Here is a 22,915-nt window from a genome sequence, read left to right on the forward strand (position 1 = left end):
TTCAGGGAATGGTTTAGCAGGCATGGTGTTGTTGGGTTGATGGTTGGACTTGATGATCTTAGAGGTCTCTTCCAACCTTAATGATTCTATGATTCTGTGTTTTGTATTTTATATAACAAGCAGTGCTGGACTCAGTTATATAAATGAGCAAGTGTTTTATGTGGGTTATTTCAATTATCTGTCCTTGGAGAAGGTGAATGAAAAATAGCTCCAACTTAGTCTTAGCATCTTCATTTTGACAGTTGTAATATGCATATTAATGAAGAATCTGAAGTGTAGAGGAATGAGTCCGTTTATAAAAGCTGATGTCCTCTTAGTCCTTAATTTTAGAAGGAAAATAAAAAGAGGAAGAAAGAGAGAAACCAAGCTTGTGTTCTGTGGCTTGCCAAGTCTTCTTGAAACAGCTTGCAGTTGCAAGATAGCTCAATCAGCAGCACATTCATCAGTGGAAGACTATAATCATAGTAATACTTGGAGCATATAGTGAAGAAGAGACAAGTCAAATCTGGCAAGGTGTTGTATGAAGTTTTTATATCTGGTTTTAAACTGAGTCAGAGCATTGCTACAAAGAGTAAATTTGCCTAAGTCCTGTAGTAGGGTTTAATCAGCAAACTGAATTTAAATGTCAGGAATTATTTAGCTAATATCTTTATAGCAACATAAATTGAGAGATGTGGGGCTTTCACAAAGTATGATTATTGGGATTAATTTGCTTTATACAAGATGGAGTTTTAAAATGTACAGTTTTGGTACAACATTAGTAAAATATATGCCAAAAATGCAGAACCTGAAGATTTCAGGCGACAAAGATCTTTTCCCATTATTTATATTTTTTTATAGTTTAATAATCTGTTAAGGCTAGAAGGGTTAGTTGTAATCCTTATTGTACTTGTCTGAGCTGTGTGTTGATTTCTGAAGAACAGGGTTTTTTCTGTTTTTTTGTTAATGTTGTTATAAGGTATTGGATCAGATTAAGTGTATTTAAATTGGTATGCAAGAGGGCAGGCTTCCATCAGTTGTCTGTTACATTGCAAAAGCTGCTAAATAGTAGATACAAGGGCAAATTAGTCAAATGCCTTAACTATTCCTTAACATACAATTATCTATTAAACAGAATAACATCAGTCCAGCATGGTTTTGGTGTCACTAGGTAGAAGGTGTGCTTTTCTGCAAAGCAGTAAGGGAGATGAAGTCTTACAGAGTAATCTTAGAGCTAAGTTTTCTAGTCTGCACTGGAAAATTGATGACCTATGTCTAGTTTGGCATGAGAAATAGCTGACAGTGAAAGGCAACAAGTACGTTAAAAAATGTTATATAGGGACTACAGACTATGATCATTTCTCAACACTTTCCTTTAGTTGTTGTAGCACACTAAATATTGGAAATGGAGTTGCCTGGATGTCACATTCTGTGCGAGTTGTCTGCCTGATCTGTCCAGACATTTTATAACTCTGCTTTTAGCCATTGGGTGGATTTGTGACAAAAACTAATTTGAGCTCTTTCATCCTTGATTTAAGGAGGGGCGGGGAGGGGAACCTTCTGATCTGAGATACCAGCAGACAGTAAGGCATTCAGAGAGAGTGAGTGGCCCAGTTGCCAGGAAGACATAGTGAGACTCCAGCTCAGTGTCTTGGTAAAGTGGTTGAGCCACTCACTAAAGCCAGATATAAGGTATGTGAGTTTTAATGGAGAGTGTCTGTTCATGGTATAGTGAAATAGAGATGGCAGGAGGAACCTTACTTGTTTGAAGCATTTTTTTTTAATAACTGGCACTGGAACGGATTACTTCTTTCTTCTGGCACCTGATTTTTGAGGGTTTCCATAATTCATCATCTACCCTTCATCAGACTAAAACTCTAAAATTCATTCCATTTTCTTCTTCCTCTCTCTTCCCCATTTACTACAAACCAAGTCACGTTATTTTTGAGAATGCACTTCCTTAAATCTCATCTCTTTAATTAGAAAATGCATACAAAAATTAGTAATAAGATTTAAATGCTATCAGTGGATACTGTAATAGAAGCACTTCGTTTCTGGAGTTTGATCCGCACTGAAGTGCTATGTTTCAAAGCAGGAGTTAAGGGAGGATTGTCTAAGTGCATTAAAAGAGATTCAGAAGAATTATGGAAACTCTTACATCAGTCTGCATGGCAAAGGGCTCAAATGGGGAAAAGGAGGAAGTGTTTTCTAAGATTTCATTCTTTATATGCATCTATACCTTCTTAGCAGTGTACAATAGATGACCAAACCAAGCTTTTATTCCATTTGACTTACTATTTGCTGTAATTCTTTGTGTGTGACTTAATTTTAAAATGTGAAGATTCAAGCCTGTTCCTTACTGAAGTCTAAGGCAGTTGGTTTTGATGGAAGCAGAATTAGGCAACTGGATTCCCCTCCCTGTGCTAACTCTTCGTCATGCGGTACAGTGTCTCTCGCTTACCCAACCACATAACTGGAGGTAGAAAGCATATTGCAGGGTTTCTTAATCACATGCAAATTCCATTCACGTGCCCAGGTTTTCAGAGCAGACTTGGAGATTTAACTGTACACACCCTGTTAGTCTCAATAGGAGCTGTGTGGCTAAATCCTCTGAATTAGTTTTGGAAAGAAAAAAAAAAAAAAGGAGTCATGCAGCCTAACCACCTGGAACATTTTGCTGCTTTTTAAGACGCGATCTTCAAGCAAATTTTCTGGCAAAAATTGAGGCTGCTGGTGAATGAGAAAACAGGAGCTGTTGAGTTTGTCTAAGGTATTCCTCCCTTTTAAAGCCTCAAAGGTATCAAGTAATAATGAATAGGGTCCAAGAGACATGTCTGGGGGAAGCATGATATCCCTTCTATCCAGATTCATAATTATCAAGCATTTTTAGAATGTGTTTGTAGAACTAATCTGGACTAGCTTTGCTTTCTGGCAAGATTGAGCACTGCTGCGCAGGACATTAAGTGTTCTCATGTTTCTCTAATGCTTATAGGTAAGCACATACAATTAGTCTTTATAGGTGTAGCTTCAATGGGTTGCGATTAACACCTCCAAATTAATCTCTCTGGTTTTTTCCTCCTTTCACAGACAATATTCTCACCTGAAGAGAGATGGCAGAAATCAATTCTCCTGTAAATATAAAGGAAAAGGTAGGTTCAAGTAACAGCACAGTGCAAACCAAAATGATATTTGCATGCATATTTCATCCCTGTTCCTTCAAACACCGTTCACATACTTAACTTGAATATACATTGATTCTGTGCATGAAGTTAAGTACACAGACAGGTACCTATGGGATTTGTATAATCATTTTGATGGATGAGAAACATTTTTGGTTTTCTGCAGAGACAATAATTTGTCAGATAGACTTCTCTTATTCCTTTGTGATTCCTGATGCTGTGGAGAATAGCACTTTGTGATGATTGCTGCTGTACAAAATACAAGCTTTGAAGAAATACACCCTTTAGAAAATAATTTTTCTGACCAAAAATGTGACATCTGCACTACTCAAAGGCAATTCCTAAAATTACAGGGCCGGAAAAGAGTAGATTTTTGTTCCAGTGTAAGTAGCTCTGCTCTTAACTGTGTTCTATGTGCTTGAGTGTGTCCTCTCCGTATCCTGGCTGCTGCTAGAGACTCACTACCCTTTCAGGAGCAGTGAAGGACCCAGAGCTAATTAGTATACAGATATGAGGTAGGTCAGGAGATCTTTTGTGATTCCCAGCAGGCAGATTGTGAAGAGACAATCTAACCCATAGATATTCCCCACCAACATAAATAGGAAACCAGGACATCTGTCAAAGAATATGAAAAAAGGAGAGAGAGAGAGAGAGAGAAGTGGGAAGACTGTAGGAGTGTAAAATGATAGGGTTGTATTTTAAAAGAAGCCAAGATTTTTGAGAATTCATCTGAATCATCATCTTTTATAAAACCAGATTTTGTTCTATTTCACGTTTAGGAAGAGAGATGGAGCTTTGCATTTAGGAAGTTCAGAGGAGGCTATTGAGTTCCTTGATTTACAGCTTTATTGAGCCTAATGTATATCTCTGATACAGATTTTAAGGCAGTGTGATAAATGCTAAAGGTCAGAATCCAACTCTGTCAGTGAGCCCAAGTCTGTCTGGGTATCAGTGAAAAGTTGATTAGGACCATTCACTTCATGAAAAATGCACAAGGAGAAAGGATCAAGACTGACTGAATGTCAAAGGAATACAGAACAGCGAGGGCTGTGTGAAACTGAGAAATGTAGTCATCCTCCGCTGTATCCTAACACCTGTCTGTGGCACATTACACATCCTGCAGGGCATCAGGCACGTGAAATATTCTCTTCCCTCTATTCCTTTCCTTTCCATAGACAGGCTTAGAAATTTGTGTATGATTCCTTATATTAACTCTTTTCCTCTGCTGACAGAAAAAAATATTCAGCAGAAAAATACTTGCCTAACTTCAGTTTTGCAATTCAAAACTTCAGTTTTGCAATTAGGTGGACTGATAAAAAGGAAAAAATCATTTGGCCTGAGGAATGCGTGCAAGATACTGTAAATGTGGCTTTCCAGTCCAGAAAAGTCCCAAGAAGTGATAGAGAATTAAGAGGTAACATAACATACCACAGCATGACAGAGAAAAGAAATAGCCTTGAACTAGAGGTCAGTAGTCAGATTTTTAGTTAACTTGCTGTTTTGCTTCCAAATTCACAAATAATGAACTTCTCAGTCAGGTAATGTGTTTCTCAGAACTGATCGTGGCCAGTGGTTAGTGGCTTAGACTTTGCATTTGGTTTATAAAGACTTGATGAACCGTGACAACTACTGAGCCTGAAACTAGGTTTCCTGAAGTTTCAGTTTGTAATGATGTTTCCTGAAAGAACAGTTGCAAACTGTTACCTGCCCACCAACACATGAATAAAGCTGCTGAGGAAACAGCATAACAAGTGATGATTTATACTAAGTAGTTCCAGTGGGAATGAGTTCCTGTTCAGACTGTTGCATCCATCTTTTGCTGCTTACTCACTTTCTTTGCTTTCAACAGGATGTAGAGTTTTTTTGCTTTATAACCCCTGATGGGGAAAAAATTCCTTACCTGTTGCGCTGACCAGGTGCCTGCTTTTTGAGTAGTTTTTCCTCATATTTGTTGTTAACTCCTCAGTCACTCATTGTGCTTGCGGATTTGCATGTCAGCATGAATCTGTATTTCAGTGATGAGTATCTTCCTTAGTCCTTAATAACAGCACAAGGTTTAAATATTGAGTAGCATGATGAATTTTGCAATGGAAAGTAATGTCATCAAATCCTGTCCCCTAGTGCCAGAGTGCTGGAAGGTGAATTACAGTAACTCTCAAAATGCAACTCAGTAAATCATTTGAAGTTCTGCCTCTTTACTGGATAGCTTGATTTTTTTTTTAAATTAATTTAGCCAGTTTTAGAAGTGCGTGATTTTACACATCATCTGTTTCTCTTTTGCTAGTTTAAGAATGGAGAACTGCAACAGGGCTTTTATTCCCACTAGATATTTGCTATTCCAAGTCTGATATCTGCTAGGAGTATCTAAAATCAAATGTTTATGAACTGTTTTGGTTTGGCCTGGATAAATGCCAGGTGCCCACCAAAACTACTCTATCACTCCCCCTCCTCAACTGGACAGGGGAGAGGAAATATGATGAAAGGCTCGTGGATCAAGATAAGGACAGGGAGAGATCACTCACCAGTTACTGTCACAGATAAAACAGATTGAACTTGGGGAGAAAAGAAAGTTTAATTTATCACCAATCAAATCAGAGTAGGATAATGAGAAATAAAACTAGATCTTAAAACACCTTCCCCCCACCCCTCCCTTCTTCCCGGGCTGAACTTCAATCCTGTTTCTCTATCTCCTCCCCCCGAGCAACACAGAGGGACAGGGAATGGGGTTACAGTCAGTTCATCACACGTTGTCTCTGCCGCACCTTCCTCCTCGGGGAGGACTCCTCACACTCTTCCCCTGCTCCAGTGTGAGGTCCCTCTCATGGGAGACAGTTCTCTACAAACTTCTCCAGCATGAGTCCTTCCCATGGGCTGCAGCTCTTCACGAACTGCCCCAGCATGTGTCCTTCCCGTGGGGTGCAGTCCTTCAGGAACAGGCTGCTCCAGCATGTGTCCCCCACAGGGTCACAAGCCCTACCAGCAAACCTGCTCTGACGTGGACTTCTCTCTCTATGGGTCCGCAGGTCCTGGCAGGAGCCTGCTCCAGCGCAGGCTCCCCGTGGGGTCCCTTCCAGGGGCTACAGGTGGAGATCTGCTCTACCGTGGACCTCCATGGACTGCAGGGGGACAACCTGCCTCACCATGGTCTTCAGCACGAGTTGCAAAGGAAGACTCTCTGCTCCGGCATCTCGAGCACCTCTTCCACCCTCCTTATTCACTGACCTTGGTGTCTGCAGAGTTGTTTCTTTCATGTCGTCTCACTCCTCTCTCCTCACTGCTGTTTCACTGCAGTTTTTTTTTTCTTCCCTTTCTTAAATATTTTATCACAGAGCTGCTACCACTGTCGCTGATTGGCTTGGCCTTGGCCAGCAGCAGGTCCGTCTTAGAGCCGGCTGGCACTGGCTTTATCAGACATGGGGGAAGCTTCTGGCAGCTTCTCACAGAAGCCACTGCTGTAGCCCCCTCGCTACCAAAACCTTGCCACCCAAACCCATAACATGAACATAAACATTTTAAGGCAGAAAAATAATTGGATTGATACACTCTGTTACAAACAGTTCCTCTCTTTATTCCTGTATATTCTATCAGTGTTTAGTACCACTAAACCCCTATGCCAAAGTGAAAACTTAGTTTAACAACAATTAACATTTTATTGCACAATTGCTGGGTTTTATTCTGGAAAATATAGACTAATAACCTGCTAAGTAAAGGCTTAGTGACTGAACAGCCTAAACCTCATGAACTCTCCATGTATCAGCTGAGAAGCTAGCATACTCGGTTTGCCATCTTCAGCTGGACAAGTCTGTCTAAATGAAGTTGTCATGGCACAGAACCTCCGTTTGACATTTCATCTTTGGTTTGCAGTATGGTGGCTCTCTCTGCCAGCAACGAACTGAGTAACTCTAAAGCAACTGTAGCTTTAGAACCCTCCGAGTAATGCACTGGAAACACAAGGAAAGGGTTGAACAGATGTGTTCTGCTGAGTTGGCTTTAATTATATTTGCACGTAGACTGCTAAAACGTAAGGCCTTTATTTGCACATTTGAAAAGCAGACATATTTACAGCTTCCTGGGAAGAGAATCAAAATCAAATCCACTTCTCACTTGGAAAACTTGCAGAGCAAGACATGGTTACACCACACATATTTGAAGCAGTGAGTTTAATGTTTACTTTTATCCACCTTTTTTGGGGTGGGGGGTGGCGGGGGGAGGGGAAGACGGTATTTCTGGGAAATAAAACCAAGATTTATAAATTTAATTATTCTTGCTGAGCTCCACAAATCCATTGCCATCAATACAAATATAAGCAGGCCTTGTTAAAAAGAGCAGAATACAGTTCTTTCCCAGTTCTCCCTTTCTTCTACCTCAGTACTTGCAGATCATAGTGTATTTAAGACTTTGATCCTGCTAGGACTTGAATGAAGCCAAAGGAGCTGTATGTCTGTGCACCAGTACTTATTCTTGGAAGTTTCTGCGAAAGTAGAACACAAGTTTCTCCTTAAATTGAATATTGTTTCTCTGTGACAAAAATATATTACAGAGCCCAGTTCTAGCATGTTTGTTGGTTTGTTTTGTTTTTTTAAATGGTGGCCTTTTCCCTATGTTCTCTCCATGATCAGCTTCTAGTTATTCAAGGAAATAAGACCTCTGCCACTGGTTTAAAGGTGCTGTGAGCCTGAGGCAGACATTTTGGGCATTATGCTCACACACGGGCTCTAAGACCATACCCTTAATTTGAGTCACAAGAGAATGCTACTGTAATAGTGATACTTGCATAATTCATTCTTGGCATTTCAGCTGAAATAGTTTATAAAGTCAATAGGTTAAACATTCTTCTTCCTTCCCCCCAAAGAGATTTATGTAAGTGTTGGCCTGCAATGTCAGGAAGGCTAATGGAAGTTTCCATAGTTGGCAGAGGCTCCTGCAGCTGTGATACTCTTGTGGGGAGCCAGGACTGTTCTGATTACCATATTTTCATGCATATAACCCACAGATTTTCTGGAAAAACACAAGTTCTGCATTTCAGTAGCTGCAAGGGTCGTTACATGCCTGCATAGCTAGTACAAGGAGAAGTTTACCGTCAGGACACCTCTCAGAGTAACTCCCTCTGCCTTGACCCTTGCTATGGTCTTCCTTCACTATGCCGCTCTCCCTCTTGCCTCTGATTATACTCATCTCTGTGCCTGAAAATACAGTATAACAAAGGACTTGTTTTCTAGTATCTGGATTTTCAGAGACTGAGAGTTATACATAGTTCAGATAATATGCACGCAAGTTCACTGGATTAAAGGATAAAACAGGCCAAAGTAGTTGGCTTAAATCCAGAATAATTCCATAAAATTAATGGAGTTATTCAAGCATTTAACCTAGTACCTCACCAGAAGAAGTTCTGAGATTCTGAATGACAAGTCTTCCAAAGAAGAAGCAATAGGAGTGAGGAATCCAAGCGATGTATTGTCTCCTGCAAAGAAATATTGGGAATTGTTCAAACTTCAGGACTTGCTGTTGGGCTGCCTTTTTTTGTTGTTGTTATTTTTTTTTTTTTTTAAATTGTGTGTCTAAACATGTTTGAACAAATGGGATCTGGTGTCAGCTTGAATTAGCAAAATACTCATTCAGATTAAAATCTTTCTTTTGGGATTATGTTAGAAGCGAAGTTTTGGTGAAGTTCTCCTGAAAGGCTTTCTTTTTCTTTTGTCATTTCAAATGTCAGAGCTGTAGGAGCAGATGGGCAGGTTTGTTACATAAGCTGCAAGAAGGAAATTTTATTCAGATGCATTTTGGGGGGTTTCACAGTTTTGTTTACATTACATCATAACTGTGGTTTTCGTAAGGGATACTCAGCATGCAAGGAAAGAGTAGGATTGATAGTGGAAGGAATGGAAGAAGTATATAAATTGAAAATCATACATTACAATAGCAGATAGTTTCCAGTCTATAATTTTACTAGGTTTCCTTAAAGTTGGCCTTTGCAGCTGTTCCTTCCCATGTGTCGAAGTAGATGAACTTAGTCCAAAGACCAGCAAAGTTGATCAAAATGCATTTGTGTCACTTGATGAGCCATTTAACTTGGGTTAAGGGTATTATAGATTCAGGTCTCTAAATAGTGCTGTCACTATTCAAGCAGAACAGTTCTTACTGAGGCAAACTTTAACATATTCTTTCAGGACTCCTGAAATGTCTGTTTCTTCCATTTAATTAGTTTACAAAATTGGGGGACAGGGTGACATCATAAATCCATGATGATTGCCTAAAGTAGTTCACTGCAGCAAGTAGAATTTGTTTTGTGCTTATTGGGGATAAATGTTCTGAAGGTATCAGTGTGATAAACAGGCCATGTAGTGGAAAGAGAGGTGCAGACCTGTTATTTTGCTCAAAGGGGCTTTTAACAACACTTATTCAGTGTGTCGTCATGAGCTCAGCGAGTAGAGCTTCTGGAAAAATGTCTCTAATGCAAGAAATAGGCTCTTAATGCAGGAAAGTCAAATTGTATTTATGAAATATATTTGTGCAGGAGTTTTCAAAACCTTAAAAAATTCTGCCATGAAGTGTTTTTAAAATGCATTTTCCTGCTTAATGTAGCCAGGACATCTGCTAATGCTGAATTCCTAGGTTATAGAAACCAGCAGAGTTCTACAGACAAAACTCCTTGCCTGCTCCTCTTGCAGGACTTGGGCCAACCCCAACTGGAGGTATAATCTAGTTGAACATGACTTACACTGCTATCTGTTCTCAGCTGCAGTGGGTATATACGGTGTATATGTGTACATAAAGATTTGCTATTGACATGTGGTAAAAATAAAGTAGGAAAATGTCTGTGTATTTGTTGATAACCATACTTCTGAGTTTAGCTCCTAACCTAGAGAAAAAGCTGTTGATTCTAATCTTTAGTACAAAGTGAAGGTAGATCTGCGTTAGTGTTCCTACCCACACATAAGAAAGAATATTTCTAGCTGAAGAAGTGACCTTAATAGTAACTTACTTCAAGGGGATTAGAGCAGCTGTGTTCAGGAGTTTCAGAACAGCCATGAGCTTTCAGCAAAGAAGTTTAATTTGTCACTATGTCAGAAATATATAAACAAATTCTCTGAGCCCCGGATATGTTACTTATTCACTAGAAACATCCTCTTTGAGACGATGCCAAGGTGGAGCAGATGGAATAGAGCAGCAAACAGGCAGCGATTGATTCCATGTTGTTACAGTTGCCTGGGAACCATTTGAAACTTGACAGAGAACCTAAAGGACGCAGAGGAATACACAGCAATGTCAGCTTCGTTCTGGACGCAGAGTAGGTAATTTGCTGTCACAGCATTGAGGCAGGCTGTATTTTTTTTTTTTTAGCTTGACTTATCAGGAAAGTCTTATTAGATGGGTGTTTATGAGGACTTCAACTAAGATACCATGAGAGGTTACAATTTCAATGTCCTCCTCTCCTGTGTGCTGTATTCCTCAGAAGTAACCCATTACTGATTTTTTTTTTTGTTTTTGTTTTTTGTTTTGGCAAGCCACAGATTTGCCCCAAGGGAAATTGCCTATAGCTTAACAGTAATCCTCAGAAAAATAGTCAGGTGTATCTGATCAGACCTTGGGGATTTTATTTTGGAGTAGAAACAGGTTATCTGAGGGGACTTGGAACCTTTTTCAATTTTGGTATCACTTCTGGGCAGTCCTCATCAATTTGTGTAAGAGACTGATAAAAACAACCTCATGACTGTGGAATTCTGGTCCTGATGAGATGTAACCTGGCTCAAATTGCAGCAGCTTTAACAGAGCCTGAGCAAGCATTTCAAGCTAAGTGTGCTTAAGACTTAAGCTCAGAAAAGTGATTAAAAGTCTAAACTTTGAACTAGCTTTAGCCTTGTCCAGAAGAGTAGCTAGGTCCATAGGAATTAAAGGCATGCTTGCAAGGTGGGTCTCTGGATCATGGGTTTAAACGGAGGCTGATGTGGGTTCTGCCTTCGATGTTCTTGAGCATACACAGTTGTTTTCAAGATCACAGCTTTATATTTTAGATTTGTGATTGCTTTAAGGTAACTTTTTATAAGCTGAAATTCTGAGTAAGTCGTCTTAGTAGTAAACAAAGAAATGTGCTTTCCAGTCTGGTTACAGGAGGAAAAGCCCAGGAATTTAACTACTTTCAGTGACAGCTTCTCAACTAATGCTGACATTAACAGCGCAGTTATCAGGTTTAGAAGGTATGTTACTGAATTCTTTTCGTGTCTCGGAATGCTTGTCTACCATCCAGATGATGACAGAAATTCACTGGGAGTCTACGTTCTATAAGAACAGGATGATTCACAAAAATCATTAAAATAGTTGACTTCCCTGTAGTCTGTCTGGTAATGTTGTTCCTACGATCAGGTTTCAGTGAGTAGGAAAAAAATTTTTTTTCCTACATACACAGAAATAAATCTAACAAAGTAGACTGCTGTGAGCTTGTTCTTGCAGACTGTTAGGTATTAATGCAGTATCATGCTTTTTAGGAGATTCTTTGGCTCTTGTACTTTTTTCATACTCTAGAATTTTAAATATTTATTTAAAAGGAATTTGTTGATGAGAAGTCATACAATATTGGATTATTCTAGTTCCATAATCTGTTGCTTACATATTGAGAAGATGGATGTTCTTGGTAAGTTTGAGGACTGTAAGTTTAGAGAGATAAAGGTGGGGATTATCTCCTGCCCTGGAATCACCCTATCAGACTTTTAATAAAAATGAGCTCTGTATAGTTTTCTGGATTGGGAAGTGACTGACTTCTCTCAAACAGCTGGAGACTTGTAAGCAGTTGAGGTGTATAGCCATATGAGCAAAAGAGCTGGTTTATCACCTGAACTCAGCAGGCGAACCAGACAAGGAGCCAGCATAGCTGGACTGCCTAGATCCAGCTCACATCCAGCTATTTAAGCCCTCTCCCGCTTGTCATCTGTATTTGTCAAGCATTGCTGGAGCTTTACCGTGCCTCCATTCATCACAGTCTCTGATGACCTGCAGCTGTAGAAGTGTGCTTGTGTTAGGCTTACGCTATTGGGAAGGTTGTCTGCTCCTGCCTTTGCCTTTTTATTTTGTATTGGTATGACTCTTTCCAGAAGCATATGGGACATGTTTTGCATGTGGGGAAGACCTGAACTTCAAACACAGAAACCTACAAGTATTTTTGAAACCAGGGTGAAAGGACTAAGAGGGGGAGTATCTCAAACCTTGAAATTTGCATTTCTAGGCTAAGGCTGTCACATAGCCTAGTCTCCCTCAACATGCTTTGTCCGCCTCCCAGATACAGTGTCAGGTCACAATTTGTCAATAATTTCTGGATGTCCAGAAATCGCTGACTTTTTCATTGCCTGTGTACAACAGTTCCAGTGTATTCTGGATGAAAACATCAGTCAAACAGTCCGTATGTTGGAGACCTGATGACTGCCACACAGATCTGTCTGTCTTTGAAATTCCAGGAAAAATATGGTAACTTCTCTTTTGTTCCTAAAAATTTTTAAGACAAAATATTTTATTTTGGAACAAAACCTTTGGGATTTCTCCTTTGTTGGAATTCTGGGTTTATATCTGCTTTCATTGTCTCTGAACAGAGCAGTATATATGTATTTTTTCTTAATATTGACGTATAGTACTGGTTGCAAATTTTACTTTTCATCTGTCTTATCCCACGTAAGTCACTGTAGGAATCTGGAAAGCAGAAACACTAACAACTTGTAGGTAGTCTGGGTATCGTAGCATACATTCACAAGGGAAGCAGATTAAGAAAGTGTAAGCAATTTATGATATGGAATTTCCTAAGTCCTGGATGCTTTACTTCACAGTCTGTTGATCTTTTCCTGAGGAATTTTTTCATGAAACTGCTTAACTTTTTTGTTTTCTAAGTGGAAAGATAAACAAATGCATATTTTGTACACCAGTCAACAAAGAATATTTTTGGGTTTTGGCAGTAGAACTGCTGAGCTCTGCAGTACATTAATATTCTCTAAATCAAATTTTTATATAGTCCAACTAGAAAGGGACTGTGTCCACAGTGTTGGTTGTATACTTAATTTCTGTTCTCTGTATTGGTGAGTATTCTTTCTAAGATCATAATATTGCTGGTTTTGGGTTATCTCCAAAACTAGAATGTTTCCATAACCTTTTTGTATTTAATCATAGTACTAGTCAGATAAAGCACAGTTTAGCTTTTAATTCTGGTTTTTCTATTAATCAAAAATTTCTTAACAAGACCATACAATGCAAACAGAAAGTCTTCAGTAGATTCTGTAGTCCAAAACATAGTTTGCTTGGTTGAGTTCTCGTGTGTCAGTGTTCTCTACCCTACAGATATTATTCTTAATGTCTTTAAGAAGTTCCTAAACTGCAGTGTGTGGCAAGTTGCCTGATCCGTCCTGTGTTCTTGGCCTCACTTTGTTATTTCCAGATGCTTCCTGAGGCTTCCAGACCTTTCATAGCAAAGAAGGACCTAGAAGCCATATGAAAAATTCCCATGCTTATGTTTAAAGATGGTTAGAATACACTAGATATTTCCTTTTACTATTTTTCCTGTAAGCAGTTGCCACAAGGACATTATGCAATTTTGAGTAGGCAGAGAGATGATCACATGATTGTGAAAGAAGAGAGGAGGATTTTGTGAGAATGTGAAGATGTAATCCACGTGGTGGAAACATTTGGCAGCTACCAGCTTGAACATAAAATGGACTGCAGCTTGTGGCCTGCCTTACTCTAGTGTCTTTGCCAACTTTTATTGTTATGGACCCAGTTCAGTTCATGCTTGTTGCAGCTTTATCAGTAAATAGCATGCTTGTGCCCACAATCAGAACAGTAAAACTCTTTTTTCCCCAGGGCTTTCTCTGTACATCCTGTTGACTTGGGTTGGTTTTCACTTGAATGCCTGCAGTGTATGGCGAGCTATACTTGCTGCTTCCCTCCCCATGCATACACGTCAGCTGAAGAGATAAGCTTGAGCAGACAGATTTTCTGTATAGTTTCTGCCAACAGCAGCCTCTGGTTCAAGCGGACCAGTAGACAGCCTAGCCTGTCTCAACTTCCAACATAAAGTTACATGTGCTTACTAGAGACTCCAAAGCAGCCAGCTCTTGGGCTGGGACCTAGCTTGTGGGCAAGCCCTGCCCAGTCATAGGGTGGTAACGTTAGGCAAATTATTAGATAGGGATTTGGAAAAGGTCCTGGGGAAGTAGACAAGCACTTTAAGTCCACTGCCCTCTAAATTATGGTTTTGGCCCGAGTTGTCCAAGGCTAGACTTGCTACTTGAAATGTGTTGTGGGCAAATGTGAAGCTGCAGAGAGATGTGTGATAGGATGATGGACAGGAGCAGAATAAATCGTACAAAGTAGATGTACTAAAGTTGCGTGCTGAAGTCAGAAAGTGGCCTTCCTTACACAGTGAAAGAGATGAGCTTGTGTTGAAAGCATCCTCCAGAAGGTTTGATCCTGTGTGGATTTAGCTGAAGCAAATAACAACCTTCTGTGGTGCTGAAGCAAAGTCCAGCAGGCATCGTGAATCTGAGCCCACGGTCACTGTGCATTAAGAGAACCTGACATGAGCTGTGGCTTATGTTAGTGTACAGGACAGTCAAATACGGTGGTTGAGGAGCAGGGTGAACATACTACAGCAAAATCAGATTTTTGGTCATAAATCTGAGCACTTAAGTGTTGTGAATCACCTTTTGGTGTCTCCACTGATGGAGACGCCTTAAAGGGAATCTGGAAAGATTGTTCTTCAGCATCTAAATGGACAGCTAAGACAATGTTGCGTGAATACCCTCACCATGTAAGCCAGCCTAGTTCCTTTAACCAGCTCTATCCTCACGGATTATTTTTTCACAATTGTATTTCACAGTACAATAAAAAGACCACCAGTGCTTCACAATCAGAAATTAGCATGACAACATTGTCATGCAGTAAATAAAGTACAGCCTAATCAAGGATGTATTCCCACAGAAAGATGACAAAGGAGGGTGCTGGATTAACACTTGCAGTGCAATAACAAGTTTCTAATAGTAAATACATGCTGGATAGCTTGACACAGAAGCTCAAAAAGCTGATTTTGAACAGCTAGACTGGTTTTGGCACCAATTCTCTTGGTTTTTTTCAGAGTACTACCATAGGCTTTTGATAGTTTTGCTACTTATGTTTAACCAAGTATTTTTATTTTGGCACTGCCTAGTAAAGCTTGTCTAACACTAAAACAATATAGTAATTAAGTTTCAGGTAACTATTTACTTTCAACTATATTACATGGGCATGAGAAAGTAAATCATCAGCATGGTTCCAATAGGAATATTGTATTTAAAACATAGTGGGTTGAATTAGCATTTGGTGTAAATGGGTACTGAAGACAATACAGCAATAGCAAATGCTGTGAAATTGATGCATGGCATTCCAGAACCGTCTGTGGCTGTAACACCTCAGCCATCGGCAGAGTTTCCTGAGAGAAGAATTTGGCTTCCCATGTCCTTTTTTCAGGTTTTTGTTACGCGAGCTTCCTGGTCACATAAGCGTGGGACAGCAAACTGAAATTAAGCTGAGCAGTCACTAGAGCTTTTAAAAATGGCACTGTTTTCTTTTAGCCTGTGACTATTTCCATGCATGTGATTGTTTTCCAGATGTCAAAAAACAATCGATCATAACTTTGATGTAGCAAGGCCGTGCAACATCCTTGTTGAATTGATTGTGTGCTCTGTAAGTTTGCATAGGTAATGTGTCTTGTCAAGTTGCATGGCAGCAAATAGAACATTTAGGAAAGAGGTATAAGGCCAAATACTGTCAGTTAATTCACTAGTTCTCCTGCTGTGACTGAGGGTAGGATTTGCTTCCAGGCTTACTGGCTACCAGTTCTGTGATTTGGTTCTCTTGAAGCTATTGTTTTCATTATTTGCATGGGCCAGGTAAGAAGACGATGGGTATTGCTTCATACAGATGCATTGTTGTATACTTGTAAGCACATCATGTATAACATGCATTTATATAAACATGCATTGGCACAGAGGTTCCTTGTTGTCTAAAGGGGTATGGTAAACCCGTATGTTATTGTCTGCTTCCTTTTTTTTCCTTCCAGATCAATGCAATCCGAACAATTGTTCCGAACAAAAGCAATAATGAGATAGTCCTGGTGTTGCAGCAGTTTGATAACAATGTAGACAAGGCTGTTCAAGCTTTCATGGATGGTAAGTACAGTGTACCTTTCTCATTAAGGCATGAGAGATTCAGTTGCATGCTAAAGTGTTCATTGGCTCTGGTGGCTCAAAATATATTCTGTTGTTCTGCTGAAATTCAGATGATTGTGACACTTAGAAAGTTAGGGTTTTTTGTTTGTTTTTGTTTTTTGTTTTTTTTTAATAATTGATCTTCCTATCTGCGCCGTTGCTTCTTCACAGTACGAGTTTGACATGGCTGTTTATCTGTTCTACCTGCCTTTGCCATTTTTTTGGTGCCATTCCTGTTGCAGGCCTTTATTCTGCATGAAAGTTAATCCTATTTAAAGTAAACGTGTCAGAATATGATTCACTATTGAACCTACAGTAACTAATATGAATTTGGGATAGTTCTGAAGCACATAACCCAGGCCCCTAAACCCCTGAACTGGATGTGTACACTGACATTCAAACTTCAGTCTGAATTTTGCAAATAGCCTTGACATTTATAATGGCTGAACCAAAACTCCATTGAAAGTTTGAGCCGCTCTAAATCTGGATCTGAGGTTGTATTTTGCATCATGAGACCACCTCTAATGAAAGGTCACTTTCATTTAAATAACACTTTTCTGATAAATATATAATGGCAAGTATTTTGAACTTTTATCAAAGTCTGTAAGAAACTCTTTGCAGGAATAATAGCATATCGTGAGTAAATCCTCTCAAAATCTTTTGTAGCTTGGGGCTGCTTAAAATATACTGGAAGTTCAATAGTCTCAAAAGCCCTGTATATCTTAAAAGTGCCTCATAGTGTTGATTTGCCATCTCACCAAGTTGCTTATTTCATATCTATTTTACTTCAGAATAGTTTGGGGTTTGGTTTGGATTAATTTGCTAAAATGCGTCAACCAAAAAGTGTCATGATGTACTAGGAATTACTTACCAGTATGCAAAAAGCAGATGGAAGCAAACTGGACTGTTTATAAATGCAGCAGAATTCTTCTATCAGATCTATATGGTGCCTCTTAATTCAGGCATCTGCATAGACGGTCATATTCTGATAGATGTGTGGAAATTGGAGTTTGTTTGTGCACACGCACACAGAGAAAGGAAAATGTGATGCACTTAGTTAACAATAATTTTGTTTCCCTTTAATATTTCCTGGGAAAAGTAGTGGAGGGTTGCTCCATGATTATTCAGTAAAATCCTTTTATGCAATTTATTTTGTCTTAAGTTACCATTGCTCAGTTCTGGTCTATGAGTTGTGTCAAATGGCTCGTCAAAAGGGGAGGTGCTTTCATAGCCGTATGCCATCATCTGCTATGAGGAAGAAACAGGGCAAAAGCAAGCCCTGTTACAAGAGTGCTACAAAGTTTTGAAGAAAAGCAGGCTGTTGTAACCTGAGTTCAAATGGTCTTCATTTGATCTTCACCAGCTTATGCTCATTGTGCCTTGAGTTCAGACGTCTTTGCAAGTGAGCATTTGAAAACAGCCAATATTTGTTACTGTCTGGAAACAGCATGAGAAAAGGCATGTGTCCATTCAGCTGCTACTGTGGACGGAATGAATCTACCACTTTGAGTATCTTTTCATGTGAATGACAAAAATTGCTGAGATTGAACTTGCACAATCGCAGAGAACGCATTGCCGCATGCAGTGAAAAACATGGGGATGGCCATGCTGAGTGAAAAGGCTGAGCACTCATGTTTAACGCTTCTGAGAGGTGCTGCATGCTGAATCGGCAAATGTTCACAGTTAGTTTTCTGGGATCAGCTTGTATCTGGAGTGGCGTATAGGTGATGTGTCTATCACAAATTTACTTCTATACGTTAAATTTGAGTTAAATAAAGTAGTGGTTCAGATGTTTTATTTGCTGTGTGTTTACCTAATTCAGCATAATGGGAAGGTCTGTTCAGCTGCTCTGTAGACGTGTACAACAAAATGTATTGGTGGGGTCAAATGAGGGTTTTGGGACTTGCACAGTTGGTGCATTTCCAGCAGGAGGGAACTGGAGTTAGTTAGGTGAATCCCTAAAATAACTCTCACTGTACGTAGTATTCACAGGGAAGCTGAGGGAAGCAAAGCTAAGGCAACACCAGCCAACGCAAAAAGAGAGCTGGACGATGCTGTGAAAACAGTTGACAAAGCTGTCAAGTGAAATCATACATTTTCAGCAGCACGGAGTAAAATGGGCAGCAAATGCGTGGGTTTATTTCTTCATACTGAAACATGGTGTCTGTCAAAAAATAGCACACCTTTAAGAGAGGGGATTATATATGTACATAAGTATGTATGTGTAAGATTAATATAGATAAGTGTATGGTTATACACAGAAGTTTTCTTAGCCTTGTGTCTGCATTGTCATGTCATCTAGGACGCAAAATATGGCTTTGATGGATCGCATACAGATTTTTTTCACAATTTAACAAATTAGGTTTAGCACGGCGAGTAAAGCGTGTAATCTCTTCTAATGTGTGTGATAGAGTCACCAGATAATCTCGGGTCTCGGTTATTGTGATAGAAAAAGAATTTTGTTACACTTGAAAACCTCACACATCTTTGGCTCAGTACAAGTTGGTGACTCATGGTGGTCTGAAAACAGCATTCCTTCTCACTACTACTATCATCAAGAGTGCATTGAAATGAGTGAGAAGAATGGCCGAGTACGAAACCCATTTGGAAAGCATAATAAATGAATATTTATTAGAATTAAGCAGCGATGGTAAAGTGATTCTTAAAATCAAGCAGAAGACCTTTAACCTGGTTACGATTCAAAGAATTATTGTGGCAGATACTGCTGTAGTAGTTTGGATGGCGATTCAGATTGCATGCTTACCATGAGCGTCTATTTTCAGCTTTAGGGTCCAGGAGAACAAAATACTGATGTTAACTAGATGCAGAAGAGTTTTCTTCTAAGATGGCAGCTGCCACTGGTCTGGCCAAGGCTCTGCTTGCTTTTTTCCATAAATTTATCTAACCAGCTCATTAGGGCCGGCAGACAAAATTTCAAGTATACAAAACTGTAATCATTTTTCAGTATAAATTTTAACCATTTTTTTTTCTGCCAGGCCTAAGTTTACTGTGTTTGTATGATGCAGAATTTCTACGGGAGACCACAAAATTACTCTTTTGGAGGCTAATAAAGTCTTCATTTTTATATTCTTATGTCTTCTGAATATTGACAGATAACACATAGGAAGTATATGATAAAAATGCCAGAGGATTTTAAAAACTTTCAGAACCTCTAGAGCCGGGGTAGTCTATCTAGTTTACCCAGTGCTTGTACTAGGGTGCTGAGATGCTTTCCTTTTCAGGCAAGAGATTTGAGTGTTGATTTTTCTGGGGCTTATGCTAGTGCTTTAAGTTAGGCGCCCTCTTAATCACTTTGTGGAATGAAGGCCATGTAAAGCAGTAGCGCCAAGTAGCCCATCCACTGTACATAGAGTAATCAAATAAAATGGGCAACCAGAAAGGAGAAAGACAGTGGTTCTCACTTTGTTCTCCCCGCATAAGAGAATTCGCAACAACAAATGGAAATGCCACCCAGCTAGGAGACTAGAAGCTGTTCTGGAATGCACTTGTTCTTTTTTATAGCTGAACTTTTGTTGAAATGTTTTATCTTTCTTTTCTCTAGGCAGCGCAACTCAGGTTCTAAAGGAATGGAATATGACAGGGAAAAAGAAGGTAAGAACTTGCTCTTGAGAATCGAAGTGTTCAGATCATTTATCAGCTGTCTGTAATTGAATGTAGTACTTTTATTTGTCTGCCTTTGCTAACACAGGTGACTTCATTCACAACTGTAGTCAGAATACTTAAAAGCAAATTTGTGCATTATTTTTAATCCGGTTGATCTGTTGCTGTCTCTCTAGCCCAGTGTTCTGAGGGAATTTCTGGGACAGCGTGTGTGTGGGAGCCGGACCCTGAATGAGTACAGAACTAATCCCAAAAACAGTCAATGTGCAGAAACACTTTTAATAAGCAATGGTATCCGGGATAGTCACAGCTGCTTACAGTGCTAGAGTTTTTGCTGCTAGGTGTAAAAATAACCTATGCATCCCTTAGAAGTCACACGTTAATGACACTATCAAGTCAGATACTTCAAGTGTGTATTTGGGATATGATCTTCGTGCATATGTATCTCCAAGCCGGAGCTATAGCGGAAAGCTGCTCTGGGAGTCACTGTCATGAAGGCCCCTCTTTATGGCTGGGAGAGCTACAGCAGCAGTGGCCAGCGTGCGTCCTCTCTGATCTCTTGATCACTTTCTGCCTGATCAGAGCGATGCCATAAGGGTTTGTCCAGGTTACCGCGTGGATGTCCCCCGGGTGGTTAGGAACTGCTTGTCCTAAGTGACTGCAAACGTTTTGAGCAGTATCTTAGTAAAGGCTCTGTTACTGTTTTGCAATGCAAGTATTTTGTGTGGAAGGAAGAGGAAAACTAGTTTGGGGCTTCAGTTTTTATTTGAAATGGTTTATATATTCAGCTGAACAGATGCATTGTGTTGTATAGCACAGCATGGCCTGCAAGTTGTGTTATGCTTATGTCACTTGTATGGCGTCTTAAGATCATGGACAATTTACTGATTACATTTTGAGTTTGAGTTGCATTGAGTGATGTCTCTGTTCTTGCAATATTTCTCTTTTTAGAACAATAGGAGAAAAAGAAGCAAATCTAAACAGCACCAAGGCAATAAAGATCCTAAAAACAAGAATGGTGGACCTGAGAAGGCATCTCAAGAGCCCCAGGGAATATATAACTGCCATCTGCATGGATGCTCTAAGGACAACACTTGCACTGGTTCTGCCAGTCAGAAACTGGAAGCTGCTTCTCTTGACAACAAAAGCCCAGGATTTGTAGAGTCAGCGCTGGTCTGTCCAGAAATCACAGGTCAGTTCATCTGGCACAAAACATCTTTTTAAGTGGCAATAGCCAAACCCTAATTTACATAAAGATCATGGTATTTTTATTGCCATGAAGTAGAATATAATAAAAAGGAGTTGGAGAGAGGGTTTTGTGCAAAATAAAGCACGTAGCCATTAGTCACGCAAGTAGATCTATGTCTGAGCACAGTTTGCCTTGTAATATGTTTCCTTGCAAAAGGTATTTTTTTTCTAGAGACAAAAGGATCAAACTATAATTAGAGGCCCAGATGATACAGAATATTCAGAATGCAGGGTTAGAAAATGGCTTGAGTGTAAAGTGGTGACAGAAGTGATAAAGTCCCTTATCTGGAGTAAAGTTATCTGAGCAGTATGAGCTTGTGGCATATTACAGGATTTCTTTATTGCCTAGTCCAGACTAGCCCATTTTTCCTTTTTCTCTTATTCCCTGAATAGGCCAGTCACAGCAGATCTCCACTGGCTGCTTCTAATAGGGAAGCGAGGCCCTTTGTGTGGAGGGAAGGCAGCCTGGTAGCCTCTTAGTATATGTGTGTTCCTGCTGGGGTTTGGACACTGGTTCTGAAACTCTGGGGCACGGTAGCACAGGAAGTTCTTCCCCAATGTGTTGTAGGAGGTATGGAGTTATGATTACAACACCATCAATGTAAACAAACCTTCTCTTTGGGGGGAGAAGCTCCGTGAAAGCTTTTGCCTTCGAGTATCCTTTCGTAAAGCTCATATTTAATTGCTGTCAGTACTGGTAATGGTTTTTCAGCTCTTTGCGTTTCAAACTTCTGACAGCCCTAGATTATTGCTGCTGTTAGTATTTTCTTCCTGTGTCTTAAGCAGTGTGTAATACTGCATTAAAAGAACTTTCCTTGAAACCCCTTTTTCCATGGTTGCAAATACTGCTCTCAAACCTCATTTTAAAGGAATGAGCCAAATGGATAATTGTCCTGAAATGAATTCTGTGCTGCTTCCAGATGACTTTGGTGCCAACCTCTGGTCAATGAAATGAAAACTCTGCAACCTATAGCAGCCAGACAAACTACTTATCAAGAAATTTTGTCCTAAGAATTTGGTGCCTCGCAAAGGATCAGAGATCCTTCCTTCCCATTCTTGCTAAAGACTCCCACTTACTTTGGATAGAATACGCCATATGCCAGAGAATTCTGCATTTTCATAATACTAAAAGCATGCTTGCCACTTATTCTGCAAGTTGTAAACATCCATGATATAAATATATGTCAAGCTCTGACATCAAACTTCTGAAGAGTTGCTTTTTTTGAAGCGATAGATGCATGAATAAAGATACATAGACTGAATTTACTATGCATGGGGAGCATTTTCTAGGGGGTAGCAGACATGAATGCAAGAAGAGGACCCATGCTCTTAGTGATCTTTTTCTGTGGCATTGGGATTGAGTCCTTTTTTCACTTTGACATGATACAGTGTAGAGTTGTACATACCAAGGGCAAAAAGTATGTCAGAATTGTTCTTTGCTTTTACAAGTGACAAATAAGACATTACCATAGCTTTACATTTTTAATAAAATTTTACATATATCCCCTGTTTAAAAAACAAGGGGGGAAGGGGAGGAAAATAAAAGAAAAAAGGCAGAAAAGAAAGGAAAGGAAAGGAAATGGAGAGAAAGGAAAACCTGAGACTTTAATATTCAAGTTTCTCTTGCATAGTAAAATAAGTTTCTGGCAATTTGTTTAATACAGAGAAGGG

General features: G+C 39.6%; 1 protein-coding gene across 7 annotated transcripts in view; it reads left to right on the forward strand.

Moving 5' to 3' along the window:
• SPATS2L (spermatogenesis associated serine rich 2 like) overlaps window positions 1–22,915 on the forward strand; it is an 83,824-nt gene that overhangs the window by 37,364 nt on the left and 23,545 nt on the right. For 5 of the 7 annotated variants that reach the window (XM_075429746.1, XM_075429751.1, XM_075429749.1 and 2 more), the window contains 4 exons: window positions 3,067–3,128; window positions 16,228–16,336; window positions 19,938–19,987; window positions 20,948–21,188. In XM_075429746.1, coding sequence (XP_075285861.1) covers window positions 3,090–3,128; window positions 16,228–16,336; window positions 19,938–19,987; window positions 20,948–21,188 — 439 coding nt within the window. In that variant the 5' untranslated portion in view covers window positions 3,067–3,089. Of the gene's footprint in view, window positions 1–3,066; window positions 3,129–10,356; window positions 10,447–11,269; window positions 11,354–16,227; window positions 16,337–19,937; window positions 19,988–20,947; window positions 21,189–22,915 lie in introns of those variants that run through there. The other 2 variants (XM_075429753.1, XM_075429752.1) reach the window with 2 other exon arrangements.

The sequence above is a fragment of the Opisthocomus hoazin genome, chromosome 9 (genome assembly GCF_030867145.1).
Source record: "Opisthocomus hoazin isolate bOpiHoa1 chromosome 9, bOpiHoa1.hap1, whole genome shotgun sequence".
NCBI classification, from domain to species: domain Eukaryota; kingdom Metazoa; phylum Chordata; class Aves; order Opisthocomiformes; family Opisthocomidae; genus Opisthocomus; species Opisthocomus hoazin.